We start from the raw sequence: 21,437 nt of genomic DNA on the forward strand, positions 1-21,437 counted from the left end.
TTTTGTCCCACTGGATTTTCCTGATAAGGTTTTAATGAGGCAACATGAAGCGTACTACAGATCATGTATGGTTATGGCATCCAAGGGGGAGTGTTATAAATCATGGAGTGGATTGCCATTAACCAAGACAAGAGGAGAAATCCCACCGACCACATCAATGCCCAACCGCGGCCATATGGAGAAGGAGAGGCGGCCACAAGTTTCTAGTCGGCCAAGGCTTCACAGTTTTCCTTTTCTATGTTTTATTAGTTTTCATATTTCCTGTTGGATTAGGATTTGTACTCTTTCATTTTATCTCTATCTTGTAATTCTTATATAAAAGAACCTCCTTGATCATTAATAATAACAACATAAATATTCAATCTCGAAACTCTCTAATTATAACAGCCACCAATTTATAGACATATAGAGTCGTGTTCGGACTTTAAATACGTGTTCAGAAACGAAGATATAAAACCTTTAATTTGTACTATGCATTTTCGCTTAGAACTAGAAGTGAGGAAAAACTTAACCGTATTAATGGTATGGTAGATCGGTATGCATTTTGTACTAACCGTATATATTAAAGCATATACCTGAATCACAACTAAACCACTTTATCTACGGTTTTCAGTAATAGCCATTTTGTCATTATAAACGTCTTAAGTGATAATTCATATAATTTTCTTCAAAATCTGAACTATACCGACCAAATGAAAAATTTCTAAACCTATCGGCTAAATCAAGATGCGATGCGCTTAAATCTTTGATACTGTTTATATTTAACAACAAAATAAAAGTGTATTGTTTAATTACAAAGAGTTAGTAAGAAAGAGAGAAAGAGTAAACCGATCAATCGACTAAACGAAAATCGGATATTTGCATAAGTTTCCTTTCACATTGGCCGACATCTACCTGCATCGTTTGGACCTTATCCTAAATAGTCAAAACAGCTGAAAACGAGATATATTTCTCACGCCGACAAAATATTTTAGGTGTCCAATAAACATTTATTTCAAACAAATTAACGTTACTGCTAATTTGGTAGACTGCCTAGATGGTTAAATTAATAAAATAAAAAAACTTCTAAACGAAATTAACCGAAAAGTAAAGATATTTGTGTATTAATTAAATGGAGACTTTTGGGATGCTGAGACCACGATTATTGAGAGATTTTTAGAATGAATTTCTTATCGGAATATAAGAACCCGTCTCTTAACTTTTAACTAAAAAAATTAAGAACCGACTTTTAAAACTTTTATTTAAGAACCGGTTCTTAATTTTTTTAGTTAAAAGTTAAGAGACAGGTTTTTATATTCCGCTAAGAACCCCTTTTTAAAAACCTCCAATCATCGTGCTCTAAGAAGGGAAGTAAAAAATGCATGCACATGCAGGTGTTTTAGTTAAGGCGCCTTGCCGTACCAACCCACCGATTCTTCCACCCATATCATCTCTACCATTTATTTGTTTTTTTTTCTTTCTTTTTGTCCGTCCATTACTATTTTAGCTTTCGATTAGTAATAATTCATAAAATAAACCAAATAACGAGATTGATAATGAATTTATATATTAGCAAATAGACGGATACATTTATTATCTTCTATCATACCCCCTGAAAAATGCAAGACAATCCTATCTACGGGTATTATTAATTTACATTAAAATTAAGATTTTGTACGACTATACAAGTCTACACATTTAATCATGTGTATTTATGCTTGGTTTGATAAGGATCTATAAACTAAAAAAAATCACGACCATTAGAAAAACTCTCGTGATGATGATGACAGCGCAAAATTTAAATTTTCTATACAATATGATAATTACAAAGAAATTCATTATAATATTCTTGTTGATATATTTTAATTACTTGAGATTAGGGTAACGAACTAAATATAATGGAGGCTGTGTTTACACAAAGCAATTGCTTTTGTCATGCAAACGGCGTGTTGCGTCAGTCGACTCCTGTTGGAAATCTTTTTTTTTTTTTTTTTGTAAAACTCCTGTTGGAAATCTTTTCACGTATGAATTATCTCAAACACAAATTTTATACCCAAACCAAAATTAATGAAAGATGTAAAATTGTGTCTATAATATGATTATAATGTGTCAAATTGCAATGTTCAAAATATTTTTTTCAGATTTTTATCAGCTTTTTACCTAATGATTGGTGTGTAGATGCATTTAAACAAGTGACAAACACTTTAAGTTTTATTTGTCTCGTTGGATTTTGAATGTAAGTGCATGTACTGTCACTCAAAACAAACGAAACTAAGTTGAAAAATGCCATTACACATTTTGGTGATTCGTTAGTTGAAACAAAATAGAAAATACACATGTTTATAAAATTAGTAAAACAAAACATATAAGAAAAGAATACAAAAAAACACAACAGGATAATTGAAATGAAAACAAAACCCTTTGAAATGTCTTATAAAACTGAAACAATATCCAAAATTTCAAAAACATTATAGAAAATATAAAAGAAATGAAAGAGTGTTAAGGTGGGGACGTTAATTGAGTCAATTACGTTCATACATTACACACCTACTCCCATCACAATGAAACGCTTTACTCCAAAAAAATACTCTTTAATCCCAGATTAAAAAAAAAAATCTCACAGTCTCACCAACCACGGAATGCAACTATCGTCAGCCACCAGCCACGACCACTTTTACCACCGCGATGTTGACGAGAACAAATAAAAATGACCACCGCGTTAAGAAAATCTCTTTTTTTGCGATTTAAGAGTAATTTTAATAAAATAGTTTTTTTTTTTAGTTTTGAAAAAAAAGAAATCAAATGAAATCCATGAGATACTCTTCTTCCATATGTCAATTTATAAATAACTTAATTATTTAATTATTTCTGAAAAATCAAAACTTAATTACAATATCTCATAATATTAAGATATATAATAATATATTATTAGTGAGAGATTTATTTTTTAATATCTCACCCTAACAAATGCTCTAGACCAAATCCACAAACTATAATCTCCACCACCAAAGTCTCCCACACTCCATCTAACGGTCATAATTAATTCTCAACCAACTCCTTTCTCACTAATTTCCATTTTTGTTTCTATGTATGAAATGTTGTCACTACAGAAAAAAAAAAAAATAATTAGCTCTCTTTGGCTTACCTACCATCAAACATTACCACCTTATTTAAGCCACCCTTCATTCATCTCTTTTTCCTCAGGACCAAACTCCTAAAACAAACAAAAATATATATTAAGACATCTCTCACCTTAGAGATCCCTCCATAATCTCCTACATTTTAATTAACTCAATATTCAAATGGAGATTAACGGATCATCATACAAAGTCGACGCTATGTTATGCGGCGGAGAGACCAAGAATGTCACGGTGGCTGCGGCGGATCCTCTGAACTGGGGAGCTGCGGCGGATCAAATGAAAGGGAGCCATTTGGATGAAGTGAAGAGAATGGTTATGGAGTTTAGGAAGCCTGTGGTGAATCTCGGAGGAGAGACTCTGACGATCGGACAAGTAGCAGCGATCTCGACCGTTGGAAATGGTGTGAAGGTGGAGCTGTCGGAGACGGCAAGAGCCGGTGTGAAGGCGAGCAGTGATTGGGTGATGGAGAGTATGGGCAAAGGCACTGATAGTTATGGTGTTACTACTGGTTTTGGTGCTACTTCTCATCGTAGAACCAAAAATGGCGTCGCACTTCAGAAGGAGCTTATAAGGTAATTAATGGATTGTAACATATTTGCATGTTTCTGTAATTGGAAATTTAAAATAATATAAGGGTAAGTATCTTAGGTAGGCTCTTTTCAAAAAAAAGAAGAAGTATCTTAGGTAGATATGGCGATTAATTGTTGGATTTGGTATGATATATCTTCTTTATATATGAAAGATTCTTAAAATTATTGTGTATATTCCAATTAACTGGATTTTAAAATATTATTTAATATATATATATATATATATATATATATATATATATATATATATATATGAATACTTAATTAAATTATCAGAAGATTTAGTAACGATGAAAAGATTTCTTTACATTAATATACTCCAATTAAATAGATTTTAAAATATTATTTAATGAGAATATATATGTATACTTTTAGTAAATTAACATAAATTTCAATAATGAATTTATGAAAAGATTTCGTTAAATTTAATATATACTCCAATTAACTGGATTTCAAAATATTGAAATCACCGGAAACAACTTCTTTTAGTCTTTATTGTTTCTTTTGGGGTAATTATTATTCTTTTTAATTAAACTTGGTGAATTAAATCAGGTAACTTAACCCACACGCAACTCAAATGTTTTTGTTGGTTTTCAGATTCCTGAACGCCGGAATATTCGGCAGCACGAAAGAAACATGCCACACACTGCCACACTCCGCCACAAGAGCTGCCATGCTCGTACGCATAAACACTCTCCTCCAAGGATACTCCGGCATCCGCTTCGAGATCCTCGAGGCCATAACCAGCTTCCTCAACACCAACATCACTCCTTCCCTCCCTCTCCGCGGCACCATCACCGCCTCCGGAGACCTCGTCCCCCTCTCCTACATCGCCGGCCTCCTCACCGGCCGTCCCAACTCCAAAGCCACCGGTCCCAACGGCGAAGCCTTGAACGCAGAGGAAGCCTTCAAGAAGGCCGGAATCCCCTCTGGATTCTTTGACTTGCAGCCCAAGGAAGGTCTCGCCCTAGTCAACGGCACAGCCGTTGGCTCCGGCATGGCCTCGATGGTTCTCTTCGAGACAAACGTCCTGTCGGTTCTGGCCGAGGTTCTCTCAGCTGTCTTCGCCGAGGTGATGAGCGGCAAGCCGGAGTTCACCGACCATTTAACCCACAGGCTGAAGCACCACCCCGGCCAGATCGAAGCCGCGGCGATAATGGAGCACATCCTCGACGGGAGCTCGTACATGAAGCTAGCTCAGAAGCTACACGAGATGGATCCGTTACAGAAACCTAAACAAGACCGTTACGCGCTCCGCACATCACCTCAATGGCTAGGTCCTCAGATAGAAGTGATCCGTTACGCCACCAAGTCCATCGAGCGTGAGATAAACTCCGTCAACGACAACCCTTTGATCGACGTTTCAAGAAACAAAGCGATTCACGGAGGTAACTTCCAGGGGACACCCATCGGTGTCTCCATGGACAACACGCGTCTCGCTATAGCATCGATAGGGAAGCTCATGTTCGCTCAGTTCTCCGAGCTTGTTAACGACTTCTACAACAACGGTCTTCCTTCTAACCTAACCGCTTCGAGGAACCCTAGTTTGGACTACGGTTTCAAAGGAGCGGAGATCGCTATGGCTTCCTACTGTTCAGAGCTTCAGTACTTGGCCAATCCAGTTACAACCCATGTTCAGTCAGCAGAGCAACACAACCAAGACGTGAACTCTTTAGGACTAATCTCATCACGCAAGACGGCAGAAGCTGTCGACATACTCAAACTCATGTCGACAACGTTCCTCGTCGCAATCTGCCAAGCTGTGGATCTAAGACACTTGGAGGAGAATCTAAAACAAACCGTGAAGAACACTGTCTCTCAAGTGGCCAAGAAAGTTCTAACCACTGGAGACAACGGTGAGCTTCACCCATCTCGCTTCTGCGAGAAAGATTTACTCAAAGTCGTTGACCGTGAACAAGTCTACACGTACGCGGACGATCCATGCAGCGCCACGTACCCGTTGATCCAGAAGCTAAGGCAAGTTATCGTTGACCATGCTTTGGTCAACGGTGAGAGCGAGAAGAACGCTATGACTTCGATCTTCCACAAGATTGGTGCTTTCGAGGAGGAGCTCAAGGCGGTGCTTCCTGACGAAGTGGAGGCAGCTCGAGTGGCGTATGATAACGGGACATCTGCTATACCGAACCGGATCAAGGAGTGTAGGTCGTATCCTTTGTATAGGTTCGTGAGGGAGGAGCTTGGAACTGAGCTTTTGACCGGAGAGAAGGTGACGTCGCCGGGAGAAGAGTTTGATAAGGTTTTCACGGCGATATGTGAAGGGAAGATCATTGATCCGTTGATGGAGTGTCTCAGTGAGTGGAACGGAGCTCCCATTCCAATATGCTAAGAGTGAAGGGTTTCTGTTTTTTTTTTACTACAAAAGTTCTTTTTTTTCCCCTTTAAATATCTGAATAATTTGTACTAAATGGTACTCTGTGAAGTCCTTTTTATTTGTCTAATTTCAAAGTTGTGTTATAAAACTCATTGTAAGTTCTCAAATGAACAATTTTCTTGTTACAAAATGTGGAATGATATAATCTTCTTCGTTATATGGAGGTCTCCATAAGGACACCATATAACATAGGCGGACAATTGTTATAATATTTTTTGAAATAATGTTAATTTATTCAAAAAAAAACATTTGTACAATGACTGTGACTTTACCTGAGTGTTTTTAGAAAATAAGACTTAAACTTAGAATCCAAAAAAAAAAAAAAATAGATCATCGAAAGGAGAACTATATCTCCATGGCCTTTGTATACTTTTGATCTTCCATCATTCTTAAGCTTGAGATACGGTTCCTGACCGACTTGTCGATCTGTTTAATCAGAGCTGCAGGGGAATTAGCCTTCTCTCCATGCCGCCTCCCGTTCTTTTCGTTCCAGATGGTTGATAGTGTGGCAATAAAAGAATTAGAACAATGTTTTTCAACTCTATATTATAATCTATCATACTGAGTTACCTTAATCCATATTGTATTGAATTATAGTAACAAGAGTAGATTATGTTTGTGCATGTTAGGTCTGTTCCTTTGATCCAACTTGCATGTTAGGTTCTTTTTGGATTATAAAACGTTTTATATGAATTAATGTTTTGAGATTGTTATACATTATTATTTCAGATTTTATCTGTATATTTTATCCAACTTTTTCGTACGATTCTACAGTTTTTCGGACCTGAAAAACTAAATCCAAAACCAACCCGAAAATACAAGTGCAGTTCGGGTCTAAGTCATGGGCAAAGTGCTATTCATTATATTTTTGGACCGCGAATCTCTGTTCTAGTTTGGGTCCTATCTAAGACTCGATCGGGTACCCAAAGTACCTGGAATGATTTGTGTATATTAGGTATGTTTGGTGTTTCATATATGTTTTCGGCATTACAGATATTTTTAAGTTTCAGATTCGGGTTTTTCGGTTATAGTTTGGGATTATGGGTAAAATTTCAATTTTAGAAAAATATATTTTGGGTTGGTAAAATTTTGGGTGTTTTGGGTTTTTCGGATTAGGTTTACGGATAAAATTTTGAATCTTTTGAGTATATGAATATTTTTCAAGTATTTGTTTGGATTTCAAGTATTTTTGTGTTTCAAGTCTTTTTTGTGTTTTGGGTACTTCGTGTTTTTTTTTTGGATTCTAATACCCAAACCAATCCGAACCTGTTATGTATTCAAAATTAAATTTATTTTACAGATATTTGAATTATGAGTCTGAACCAATCCAGAACCAAAAAAACCGACCCTAACTTAAACTATAGATTTTAAAATATTTAGTTATGTCAAACGTTTAGGATCCGAAGAACCCAGTCTCGCATATCCAAACATGAACCCTTTGTTTCGAAACATTTTATCTCCTTTGATATAATGTAGAAATATTAAAAGATGTTGGTATAATTAAACTAACATATGAGACATCTGATATATTTTAAATCAAATTTTCAAAAGTTAAGAGTTTAAATTAAATGTTTTAAAAGTCAAAATATCTTGTACATTCGTGTGATTGAAATAATGTGGGTCGCTAGAATGTAAAAGGATAACAATTGTCGTGGTTATTTATTAAAGTGTAATAAGTTTTAAATAGTTGCTATAATAAAGGCATGTTATGATACACATTCGGGTTCGGTTTGGATCTATTCGGGTTTCGGGTTTTCGGGGTCAAAGATTTCAGTCTCATTCGGATATTTCTAAGTTTCAGTTCGGGTTCGGTTTGGATCTTTGTGGGTTTGGTTCGGGTACGAACAACCCATTAAAATTAAAATTTTAAAATTCATTATATATTTTAAATTTTTCAAAATCTATAAACAAAATATTATATTACATACAAATTTGAATAAAATATGTCAAAATATCTAAACTTAACATATAATTTGATTTGGTTTGAGTATTTGGATAGTAATCAATAGACAATTCAAATATTTTTGGTGTTTTAAGTATTTTTAGCTATTTTAAACATTTACTTTTGAATACTAGCATATATTTTCAAGTAATTTTGACAATTTAAAAATATCTTATATATTTTGGATGTTTTTAATAGACATTAAATCTAAAATATATTTATATAAGGGGGGAGTGTTTCAAAAAAAAAAAAAAATTATATAAGGGGGGTATGGACACTACAAGAAAACATCAACATACTGAGGGAAAAAATCGTCAGTATGTCGTCGGAATAACGTTATTCCGACGACATACCGACGAAACAAGTCCTCGGAAATAACTCTTCGGAAATTCATTTTTCTTCGGAAATCCCTCGGAAATTTCCGACGGAATTCCGAGGAAACAAATTTCCGAGGAAACTCAGAGGACCACCAGTTCGTCGGAAAGCTCCTCGGAATATACCGAGGGAGAACTTTCTCGGGATATTTCGATGGATTTTCCGATGGTCCAATCCTCGGAAGTTCCGACGAAATGTTCCCCGGAATTTTCATCGGGAATTTCCAAGGAACGGAGCCCTCGGAAAATTCAGAGGAACGAGTCCCTCGGTATATTCCGAGGAATGAGTCCCTCGGTATATTCCGAGGAACATGTCTCTCGGTATATTCCGAGGGTTCATTTCCTCGGAATTTAAAAAAAAATCCCTCGGAATTTAAAAAAAAAATAATTTTTTTTTTAAAAATTAATTTTTTTGAAATTTAAATTCGAAAATATAAAATTAAAATTGAAATTGAAAACATATTAGATAATATTCAAAGTTGTACAAATAAAAATAAAACATTCCGAGTTTTTGAAAAAAAAAAAAAACTACGGGTCTGGCACGTTCGGGAACACCTCGTTCGGGTACATCCTATGCATCATCTCCATCATTTGCTGGTTCAGCCTCCTCTGTGCCTCATAGCCCTCCTGTTGAGCCGCCATCTGGGTCTCCAACAAAGATATGCGATCATCCTTGTCCTTCAACTGAGCCGTAAGTACTTCTGGATCAACAAAGGGCGGTGGTGCAGAAGAAAGAGGAACCGACCGGGTGCGACGACCCAAACCGACCAAACGTCCCTTCTTCTTTGGAACCGACTGAAATAGAAAATAGCCAAATTTAAATCAAGAAATAAATGAATTGAACTTTTAAAAAAAAAAGAAATTACGGATTCAACGATTTCGTTGATTCGAAACTGGGACAAGTTGGTCGAAGCCGTCGAATCGTCATCCTCGGTTTGAAGCTGAGACACTTCGTCTTGCACCTGAGTTTGGACCAGGGTGACCACTTCCCTCACAAGACCGTCATCAATCTGGCCGGTCTTCTTGTTGGTATACGCCCTCTTCATTAGGGCGAGATCATCAACCGGCTCGCCATCATTTTTTTCCGCCTTGAAAAAAACATAAATTAAAGAAACATTAAAAATTAGAAGAAATGCACAAAAAATAAAATTTCAAAACTTAAATAATTGAAGAAAAAGCGACTGAACTTACCATGCGATCTCCCAGAGAGACAATAGATTGAGCACCCAAGTTATGCTTGAAGACGCCCTTCTCTTTACGGTCGCTCCTGCGGTTGGTGGAGTTGGTGGAAGAAGTTTCTTTCGTCTCTTCCTTATCCCAATGCGCACACAACTCCGTCCAGACCGTGTTGTTTATCGACTTTTGGACCTTTTAATAAAAAAAATAGTTTAATAAATAAAAAAATTGTTTAATAAATTAAAAAATTGTTTAATAAATTAAAAACAACCTTGTTGATTTCCCACTTTTTCTTCCACTCGTGGATCTGCTTCCCATAGTTGTCTATAACTTTATGGACGAAGTGGTGATAGATAAAGAGCGTCTCATCGGAATTCCAGTTGAATTCTTGCTAAAAAAACACAATTAGTAGAAAATTTATATTAAAGATTAAAAATATAAGTAAAAAATGAGAATACTTACCGCAAACTGACGAAACCACAGATGCTGCTTGTCGGTAGGGAAGTCAGTGAAAGTCGGATGTCCCTTGTCGAGGGCCGAGTACATCGTACGGTTGATCCATGCGCTGATCCCGTTCCCGGATCGGTTGAACCTAATAAAAAGAACAAACGCTTAATAATGAATCAAATTTTAAAGAAAAAAAATGTTTAATTACTATGTTTGACCCCGTCCATGTGGATACGGAGTAAGATAGGGAAGATGGTCACGACCGGGCTGTCGAACCAACTCCGTAACACTCATCACTCCCGGAGGACCCGGAGGAGCAGGAGCGGGTGCAGCAGCAGGAGCGAGAGGAGCAGGAGTGGGTGCAGCAGCGGGAGATGTATGGTAGGAGCTGTGGGGTGAAGGGGAATCCTGAAAATGGCTGGAATCCCGAGACGGACTCCCCGTACCACCACGACCACGACGCTGTCGAGGCCGGGTCTGAACATCATTAGACCTGTAAATTAAAAAAAAATATTTAATAAATAGAGAAATATATAAATTAATTTTTTTTAAAAAAAAAATCCCAAATAATAGCTTTTAATCACAAAAAAGTTTTATAGATATTAAAAATGTTTAATAAATATATAAAAATAGTTTTAATAAACAAAAAATAGTTTTAATAATATTAAAAATGTTTAATAAATATAGAAATTTATATAATATATATACATATATATATACATATATTTAAAAATCCCAAATAATAGTTTTTAATCACAAAAAAGTTTTATAGATATTAAAAATGTTTAATAAATATATAAAAATAGTTCTAATAACCAAAAATAGTTTTAATAAATAAAAAATAGTTTAATAATTACAAAAAATAGTTTTAATAATATTAAAAATGTTTAATAAATATAGAAATAGTCCAAAAATCGAATTTATATACAAAAATCGTTTTGTAAAATACAAAAATCCAATTTATACACAAAAATCAAATTTATATACAAAAATCGATTTTATAAATACAAAAAAATAAAAAATTTATAAAAAAATTCTAAATCAATTCAACAAAACAAATTATTCAACCAAATCACAATTCTAAACCTATTATATAACCAAATCACAATCCTAACCAATCACCCTAAAAAAAAATCTATCAAATCTACACAAAAACCTAACAAATAGAACCTAAGAGAGTGGGATAGGGTCCTTACATGATTTGTGTAGGTTTAGAGAGGATTCGCCGGAGATATCGTAGGAGAGAAGGGGGAGATCGCCGGAGAGGAGGGAGAGGAGCCGGAGAGGAAGAAGAGAGAAATGGGGAAGAAGAACCAGCTCGTGGTTATAAAACCTAGGGTCCGACGGATAGTTTCCGTCGGAATTTCCTCGGAATTCCAATTTTAATTTTCACGAAATATTTCGCGGCTGGTTTGCCCGGTTAAATGAAAATATTCCGAGGAAATTCCGACGGACACTTAAATATCCGTCGGAATTCCGTCGGAATTTTCCGAGGAAATACCGAGGAACTAGTGTTTGGGGTTTCAAAACATCGATTTTTTTGCCGTATTTCATTTCTTATACAATTGTAATGCATACCATTGAGGATTCTTTGTATAGATGATCATAAACCATGAAATAACAAAATTTCAAAACGAATTGTAAGTATTCCCTTTACCGTTCATTAAAGTGTATAAGTGTTTCTCTTATGTTATGGGGATTTCGTTCATACAATCGGAAAAGTGTTTATTATAGGGTAAGGAACAAATTTTTGACTTCATAATCAGTCTAAGACACTTAATAAGGGTTATATACGTGTTATTCAATCCGCAAAACGTTGTTTTCGGTTTTAAAACCTTACTTCCTCGGAATTTCCTCAGAATATTCCGTGGGAATTCCGAGGAAACCCTTATCTTCCTCGGAATTCCGTCGGAATATTCCGAAGAAATACCGAGGAACTAGTGTTTGGGGTTTCAAAACATCGATTTTTTGCCGTATTTCATTTCTTATTCAATTGTAATGCATACCATGGAGGATTCTTTGTATAGAAGATCATAAACCATGAAATAACAAAATTTCAAAAATAATTGTAAGTATTCCTTTTACCGTTTATTAAAGTGTATAAGTGTTTCTCTTATGTTGTGTGGTTTTTGTTCATGCAAGCGTATACTGCACAGGACTACCAAGTTCCAATTCTCTTGCCAGGTGAATAACAAGATGCTCCATAACATCAAAAAATGAGGGTGGAAATATCTTCTCAAGGTTGCACTGAATCACGGATATGTTAGTCTTCAAATTTTCAATACCTTCAAGAGTCACTGATCTCGTGCATAAATCGCGGAAGAAACCACTTATCCCTGTAATTGCTTCATGAACATTTCGTGGTAATAGTTCCTTGAAGGGAAACGGAAGGAGGCGTTGCATCATTACATGGCAATCGTGGCTTTTCAAGCCAGTAAACTTTCTTTCCTTTCTGTCGATACAGTTACGCAAATTAGATGCGTAACCGTCTGGAAATTCCACATCGTTTGAAATCCAATCAAAGAACGCATCTTTTACCTCTACATCAAGTCGGTATATAGGAAAAGGAGCCCTACCATTCTCATCAACATGAAGTTCTGAACGAGCACATATATCGACTAAATCCAGTCTTGACTTCAAATTATCCTTTGTTTTACCTTGAACATTAAGGATCGTGTTCATGAGATTGTAAAAAAAGTTCTTCTCAATATGCATGACATCTAAATTATGCCTTAGCAGATGATCCTCCCAGTATGACAGATCTCAGAAAATATTTTTTTGTGCCAGTTATGTAGATCTCCAACAGCATCTACCTGAAAACGCCCATGTCCACCGACGTCTGGCGTACTTTCTGCACCAAAATCTCTTAGTTGTGTCTTCAAATCTTTCCCACAAATTTCCGGAGGTGGACTGTCAAACACCCTCTTGTTCTTCGTAAACAAATTCCTACTCCTACGATATGGATGATCAGGTGGTAGGAATTTCCTATGACAGTCAAACCAACACGTTTTCCTTCCGTGTTTTAGTTGGAAAGCATCAGTGTTATCTTGACAATATGGACATGATAGCCTTCCATGCGTTGTCCATCCAGATAACATACCATATGCTTGAAAATCACTTATTGTCCACATTAGTACTACCCACATTTGAAAGTTTTCTTTACACGAAACATCGTATGTTTCAGCACCTTGAGCCCATAGTTGTTGCAACTCATATATTAGTGGCTGAAGAAACACATCAAGTGATCTCTTAGGATGCTTTTGTCCAGGAACGAGAATCGAGAGAAACAAAAACTCTCATCGCAAGCACAAGTTTGGGGGTAGATTGTATGGTGTAAGAATGACTGGCCATAGAGAATACTATTTTCCACTCTTGTCAAATGGGCTGAAACCATCAGTATATGCACCAAGGTAGACATTTCTTCTCTCATACGCAAAGTCGGGATACTTTGATTGGAAATGCTTTCACGCTTTTGCATCTGAAGGATGTCTGATCTCACCATCTGTTGAGTGCTCCGCATGCCATCTCAGGTTGCGCTGTGCGTTCAGACAGATACAACCTCTGCAACCTTTCCGTCAAAGGCAAATACCACATCCTTTTATATGGCACTGGAACTCTTCCACTCCTATCTTTATAACGAGGCTTTCCACAAAATTTGCATGTAACCCGCTGTTCATCCGCCCTCCAATAAATCATGCAGTTGTCGCTGCATACATCTATTACCTGATACGATAAACTAAGACCAGCTACGAGTTTCTGAACCTCGTAGTATGAACCAGGAGCTACATTATCCTCGGGTAGAATACCTTTTACAAAATCAGCAATCGCATCCACACAGTCTTCAGCCAAATTATAATCTGTTTTAATGCCCATCAATCTTGTAGCAGATGATAAAGCTGAATGACCATCTCTGCAACCTTCGTACAATGGTTGCTTTACAGCATCCAACATATCATAAAATCTCCTAGCTTGTGCATTGGGTAAATCTTCCCTCTAAAATGATCATTTACCATCTGCTCAGTACCTACACCATAATCTACATCCGTTCTAATTGGTTCTTCTAATCTAACCGCTGGCTGAGGTTCGCTAGTACTACCATGTTCGTAATTAATTTCTCCATGATGATACCAAATTTTGTAACTTCGTGTAAACCCACTCAAATATAGATGAGTCCAAACATTCCACTCTTTAATAACCTTTCTATTTTTACAATTAGAGCAAGGACATCTTAACATACCTGTTTTTGCTTCAGGTTGTCGGTGAACTAACCCCATGAATTTGGTTATACCTCGTTGGTATTCTTCCGTAAGCAATCTCGTGTTCGGATACAAATGAGGTCGATCGATCCAAGAACGAAAATAATTTGAAGAAGACATGTTTTTTATGAATCAATTTCGTGTGTAAAGAGAGTAAGAGGGAGGATGAAGATATGGAGTGAATGAAGAGGAAGAGGGGTGCTTGTATTTATAGTTGAAATCCTGCCGACAGACCGAGGAAATTCCGACGGAATTCCGACGGAAACGGCTAGTTCGTCGGATTTTCCTCGGAATTTTTAAAATCCCCCAACGGCTCTCTAACGGCTATAATATATCCTCGGAATTCATCGTTTTTTTACGAGGAATACATTTTTCCTCGGTATTCCATAAGAATATTCCGACGGATTAATATTTCCTCGGAATTCCGTCGGTATATTCCGAGGAAACCAAATTTTGTGTTTCCTTGGAAATTCCTCGGAAATTCCTCGGGATATTCCGAGGATTTCATTTTCCGTCGGAATGTCCGTCAGAATACCGCTGTTTTCTTGCAATGAGAAATCAATTTCGGATACATTCGGGTACCCGGAATACTTTGGTTCGGGTCGGGTTTGGTTCTGGTTCTTTAGTTACCAAAATTTTAAACCCGTTCGGATATTTAATCAATTTTGGTTTGTGTTCGGTACTACTTTTTCGGACCGGGTTCGGTTTGGTTCTTCGGATTCAAATTTTTTGTTCAGCCCTAGTTATGATATTTGATTTTATATTATAGATTGGACTAAAAAATTAAAGGGTCCAAACAATTTTAGAGGGTAAATTTTTTAAGACTCATTCTATTTAAACGGTATTGATTATTGTTTGACGTGTTACTATTTTCGTGTGGGAGGGAGACATGTAGCAATAATGTAAAAGATAATAAAACATAAATTCAACTAACATGGTGTTTTTTCTAACTATCAAAACGAGGAGAACACCTATGAGAAAAACGAGACATCTGGACATTTCATTAGTTTTTATTTTTGTTTTTGTTTTTTTTCTTATTGGTTTTTGTGTTTCCTAATTTTTGGTCAATTAGGCTTGAAGCTTCTTCGAGAGCCACACAAAGATTGTGGCTGGGTACTTTGGTGGCTGGTAGACTATCCACGAATAGAATGGTCTTGCAACTCTCTACAACCACATCAAAGATAGTGATGATCCCACTAAGTGGACGTTCTTGTAAGCAGGGGCGAAGCCAGAAGAATTATTTAATGGGTGCATTGTTAGTGATAAAAAATAAATCTGCATGCAATGGGGTTTCGAACTCAGGACATTATGGGTGCAAACCCTGTTTTTTACCAATTGATCAACTGAAACTATAGTAACTTTAGGTGTAACATTTCAAATATCAATAAATAAGGGGGTGCACGTGCCACCACACCTCTAAACGTGGCTTCTCCCCTGCTTGTAAGCTGTGTAGAGCCCTTCCATTTCACTTGTGTTCTGGTACAAGTTTAAAGACAATCACATTATGATGAATTGATGATGGGTCCTCCAAAGTACCAAAAAATTAGGTGGACATAAATTAGGAGTGATTTGACATTCAACTTCTTGGTTGATGTTTACATTGTTGCCTTGTTTTTCTTTTAATTTTGTACGTTTTTGGTTTGTTAGAGCATGTCTAGCATCAGTATGTAAGTGGATTTTTCAAATTTTACAAAAATAAAAAAAATTAACAAAAATAGAAGTGATAGATTTTGTATCTGAAATGAGATGTTTATCGGACCTCTTGCATGCCACATGTAATGTTCTAAATTCTAACTAGTTAAATTATTAAAAAGATAATAAACTTTAACCAAAAGAATAAGGAGTATTAAAATATAATTTTAAATCTGACAAGAACCTCATCATGTATATTTTACCGTTAAAGTTGCTCTTACAATACTTATTTGATAAAAAGTCAACCAAACTTGTATTATACAACTTAGTTTTTGAACTTTTAAACAATTTTTTTTCTTTTGCATAAAATTCAAACTTAAAATGTAGTTGAAATGTACACCGCACACTAAAACAAGAAAATATTACAAGGCATTTTTAAGTTTTTATTAACATAATAACGCAGTTGTTGCCGCTAGGGTAGTTTTGGCTAACAAAGCTTATTTCCTTGTTACAAACAAATTAAATTGCCTAGATTTAAGTGTTTATTACTTTAACTAAATTTAATATATATATATATATATTTACTTTATTTAACATAAGTTTTGACTAACAAACAAAATAAAGTGGATCCACGTCTCTTTCTTCTTCGTCTTAAGTTCTCAACCATTTTTTGTAAAATAAAATTTGTTTTCTCAGAATTTTTTTTTCAAAAAAAATTTAATCAATTATTATCAATATTATTATATCTATCTTTTGAGTTATGTCAAGCTATATTTCTAATGGTGGTGTAAAGTACACAACGATGTCAATGGCGGAAATCGATTGAAGCTTCAACTATGGTGTCTTTATCTCCTCCTCTATGTGCTCAGCTCCTTCGTCCAAGATGTTGTCGATGTGAGGTCTCGTCCACCAGCAGTCATTGCTCTTCGTCGCATCTCGTCAACATCGGCTTCTCCACGTCTCAAGCCCACGACCTTTTCATCTCCAAATCATGTTCTAAGCCTTCGCCGTCGTATATCTGCTCCGCCGTAGCCGACTCTCTGTTGTCGTCAACGAGATGTGACAAAGTGCGATCTGCAACATCAATGGAAGATTATCACTTTTTGCTCTTTTGGTCCTCTAGTTTCCTCTTTCTTTCACAATATGCCTCAAACTCCCAATCTGATCAAATTGCTTCACAAATTTACCCTAATACTTTTAATGTTGCAATCTGGTCTTTCCGTGTATACTCAGAAATTGTCCGTCGGCTTTTGATTCTTTTCATTCTGTCCCCATAGTATTAAATGTGCATATTAGTCCCTAATTCCATCTTCAAACTTTCAATTGTGCACTCCAGTGTACATGTGAACATCATTAAAACATGTACCTTTAAACATAGGAACACGTGGACACGTCGATCCAAGATCGTATCCATGTGGTTACTCAATATACTCGTGTACATGAACAAGATGTACATAACAACAAAAATGCAACATGGAGTTTGTTTACTTTATCCGAATAAATCAAAATTTAACACGAACATGATGTACATCTCCAACTCTATCCGAAAGAATCAAAGTTTACATAATTAAAACAATTTAGACTTTGCTTTGAATTCTCCTGTGGCATAAATTTTGTGCAAATATATTCATCATTTGAACATATAATGTTGAAACTTGTAAATCTATGTTACAAATTCATAAATGTCTAATTGAATATTGCACCATGGTACATGTCGATATTGGTAAACAAGTGTACATGTAGATATGTTTATTGTTGAGCTGCTTGTGATATTTCAAAATGTACTTGTCGATATTGGTAAGCAAGTGTACATGTGGATATTAAATCTTGGTGTACATGTCGATATTGGTAAACATGATATATCATATATGTACACATGAACAGTTTTTGTATGTACACATCGATGTACATATATAGAAAACATACTAGTATACACCAGTGTACATGTGAGTCATTGTACAAGTGGACACAATATGTGTGTGTACATTTGAAAACTATTTAAATTTGCAGATGTTATAACTTACAAATGTATGTTATATATCTTTATGGATTGCATTAGGAAAACCATTTGGGCCTGCTCCTCCCGGGTACCATAAGCATCTCTTCGAAACTATCATCATCGTGGAACCAGAAACAAGGGATGTCTCGTTTCATGTACATATGGATCGTTGTACATGTGGATAGTGTATTTGTATATATAACATATCATGTACATATAAATCATTTATTTTTCATGTTTTTTAATGAGGGACATTTCGTAATTTTAACTTCATTTCCCCAAAATCAATTAGGGTTTCTGCAATTTCCCTCTATGGCCGCCATCCATAATTTTCAACTTAATCATCTGTTTTTTTTTTCTTGCTTATTATACATTTAAACATGTATAAATATCATGTAAGACACGATTTCAAGCTCTAATTGATTTTGTTTCTAACAACAAAAACGTAAATCTTGCTTCTTCTTTTTATTATTGTCACAGAGCGAAGCAGATTAGTTGCGGAGCACGGCGTGAAGGAGGAAGCTCTCAGACAGCTTCCGGCGAAGCCATTTTAGTCACCGATGTTTTCATTATATGGTTACACCATTGCTTCTGTGGTTACAAAAAATAAGGAAGAAGATGAAATATTGAGTGGATCCACTTAATTATAACTAAATTATACTTTAGTTAGAAAAGAATAGAATAAGCTAGAAAAAAGTGTCTAAGAACAATAACTGCTCTAGAGTGTAATAAAAAACTTAAATCTGCCCTAGAGTGAAAATAACTCGTAAAACAATCAATATAAACAATGTCTTATGACCGAATCTAGTAATCTTAGCAAAAAAATCATCTAGAAAAGATAACATTCCAAGAGATGCAGGAGACAAAGAAGGATAAAAGCACTTTCATAATCGCATATACTCTTTTAGCTATGCTGAAAATTATGCTAGTAATTCATCTTAATCATATCTCGATAATTCATCTTAAATGCATGAATGTTGAAATGCTGAAATATACACTCATCAACACCCATGAGAGGCCATTGAATGGGGAGTTTTGATGCCAAGAAACATTTCTTATGGGAAAACGGATTGTTCATGCCTGAATTAGAGGTCGCAGAAGAAGAAAGAAAGAAGAGGAGATAAAAACACAGAACGGACGATATCGTATTGATAATAGCCCATTATTAGATTTGACCAATTCCAATTTGATTTTCGATTAGGCACTGACTCATTAGCCAACTAAGTATCCTAGTCATCGTCGTTAACAATTAATTAACAGAGTTTAAGTCAAAATTGGGATTAGCGTTGGAATCCCATTAGGAGTTGGTGTTAATCAAAAATTTGAAATTTATGCCTAGTCTTTAGAAGTCAATGCTAATCCCAATAGAAGTTGGGGTATGTATGTATTTTTTCAGTGATTTATAGTTCAGGCATAAATTTCAAATTTTTGATTAATCAAAATATGTTTTGGCATGCGGTAAAAGCTAAGGTATGTATTTTGTCAGACCGACCCCCATTTCTTATAGATACGTCCATTGTTCCACAACTATATATGAGATGGATAAGGCCCATTTCTAAGCCCATATATAGCCCATTAGAGTCGTGTTAAGAGATTAGGATGCGTTACACAAAATCTCTCCTCTCCTCTCCTCTCTCTCTCTTTCGATCTACCCAAAGTCGCGGGAGCGAATAGTAAAACAACACCGACATGTCCGATCACCACCACCACGCGCGGCTGAACCGTCTCCGCACAACCTCCCAGCTCCTCCGTCAAACCACCGCATCCTTCTCCTCGCACCCCCTCACTTTCATCTTCCTAACTTTCCTCCTCTTCTCCTTCCACTCCCTCCTCGACCACTTCTCCCTCCTCCTCACCTCCTTCGTCGACACCGACCCTTCCCTCCGCTCCCTCCTCTCCCGCCTCCCCAACTCCCCCACGCACCTCAATCATCATCATCACCATCACCCACGCGCTCCCTTCCTCCAGCTCACGCGCCTCGGCACTTTAGACGACGACTTCTTCTCCACGGACGAGCACGATCCCTACCGCCGATCCCTCCAAGGCTCCCCCTTTCGGTCTCCCCTCAACGCCACGACCCTAATCCTCTCCGGATTCGATCGCATTCCCGGCTTCCAACGCCCAATCGGAGACAACGGCCTCTCCTTACCTCAGATCATCCGCTCCGGCTTCTCCTTGCAGGAGCCGAAAGATCGAGAAGAAGACGAATCTGGGCACGATCAAGAACCCGAGAGCGATAAGAAAGACCAAGACTTTGATGATAGTTTCGTGGATCTGAAGCTCTTCCTCAAGGGGCTACACCTCGGCCGCGGCGGCGGCGGCGACGCGGCGGCTCTGTTTTATTTAGTGAGCTTCTTATCCGCCGCCTACGGATGGGTGATCCTAGGGTTTACCACAGTGTACTCGTTGGTGTTAGCGATTATGTTTGTTACTGTAGTCAACGATTTGCTCGGTAGGTTTCCTTCTTTCGTCGACTCTGTGTGGAGTGGTTCGAGATTAGGGTTTAAGAGAGTCACTGGTTTTGTTTTGATGAGGTGGGCGGTGAGAGACGCTTTGACGCAGCTTCTTGGTTTGTGGTATTTTGGCGAGGTGGAGGATCAGTACTCGTTTTTTTGTGTCTTTGTGAGGCTAAAGCTGATGCCTTTCACGGTTATGCCGCCGTGGATCCGAGGGTTCGAGAAGGAGATCTCTGGGTTCTTGTTCGCTTGGTTTTTAACTGATACGCTTATTGGTTTGGTGTTGGCGCTTGATGCTTTTGTTGCCGTTGTGGATCCGAGGATGAGGGGGAGGGAGATTGTGAAGGAAGGGCTTTACTTGGTGTCTCTTTTGTTGCATCAGGCTGTGCAGATCAAGTGTCTTGAAGCGATTCTCTGTGGGTCTTTCTTCAGATGGGCTTTGATTCGTGTTGTGGGGAAAGGGTTTGCTTCTGTGGTTCAGTCCGCGTTGGAGGTTTACTTCACGGCGGTTTGGTTAGTGTTTTACTTAGCGGTTAGGTGTAAAGATGCAAATGCGGAAGGTAGGAGGTTTGGGAGAAGAGAGATGGAGAATATGGTTGATGGGATAAGATGATAATGAATTGGTTCTCTGTAGAATAAGCTTTCAGTTTTCGAAGGAGTCAATGCCAATGGCTACATCTCTGTGCCTCCTTTGGTTTTAGAGTTGCAGTTGATTCATGTGATTGCCAACAATTTGATGTATGTAACGCTGTGAGCTGTGAAAGAGAGGAAGCATTATACGACTACTGTGTATACTCATTTGCAAGAGTGTGTCTCTTTTGTATATATCTTGCTGCAGTTGTTGATGTCAATTGTACCTATCTTGTGACCTATTTGTCCCAGCCGTTTTGATCTTTATTTATGTTTATGCATTCTTTGGATAGACGCAATTGGGAATTGGTTGCAAATAATGTAGCTCTTGTGTGTTTCTTTTAGTCATTTTTTTCATGTTTTAGTGTCTTCTGTTAAGTAACTAGCTCTAGCTTTAGTGGCGTCATGTATATCTTTGGAACTA

General features: G+C 36.8%; 2 protein-coding genes across 2 annotated transcripts; both read left to right on the forward strand.

The window, feature by feature from the left end:
• Window positions 1–3,181: 3,181 nt before the first annotated feature.
• LOC106388514 (phenylalanine ammonia-lyase 1-like) lies at window positions 3,182–6,191 on the forward strand. Its single transcript, NM_001315686.1, is given in 2 exon segments — window positions 3,182–3,691; window positions 4,307–6,191. Coding segments are annotated over 2 exon segments (2,160 nt in total). The 5' UTR covers window positions 3,182–3,281; the 3' UTR covers window positions 6,057–6,191.
• A 13,325-nt stretch (window positions 6,192–19,516) lies between these two features.
• LOC106388511 lies at window positions 19,517–21,312 on the forward strand. Its single transcript, XM_013828596.3, has one exon. The coding sequence runs from the start codon at window positions 19,617–19,619 to the stop codon at window positions 20,994–20,996; it is 1,380 nt and encodes a 459-aa protein (XP_013684050.2). The 5' UTR covers window positions 19,517–19,616; the 3' UTR covers window positions 20,997–21,312.
• Window positions 21,313–21,437: the final 125 nt, after the last annotated feature.

This window comes from Brassica napus, chromosome C4 (assembly GCF_020379485.1).
Source record: "Brassica napus cultivar Da-Ae chromosome C4, Da-Ae, whole genome shotgun sequence".
Taxonomy (NCBI): domain Eukaryota; kingdom Viridiplantae; phylum Streptophyta; class Magnoliopsida; order Brassicales; family Brassicaceae; genus Brassica; species Brassica napus.

Bases quoted from the DNA above. Each gene is read 5' to 3' on its own strand.
- LOC106388511 (XM_013828596.3), top strand. From the start codon at position 19,617: ATGTCCGATCACCACCACCACGCGCGGCTGAACCGTCTCCGCACAACC.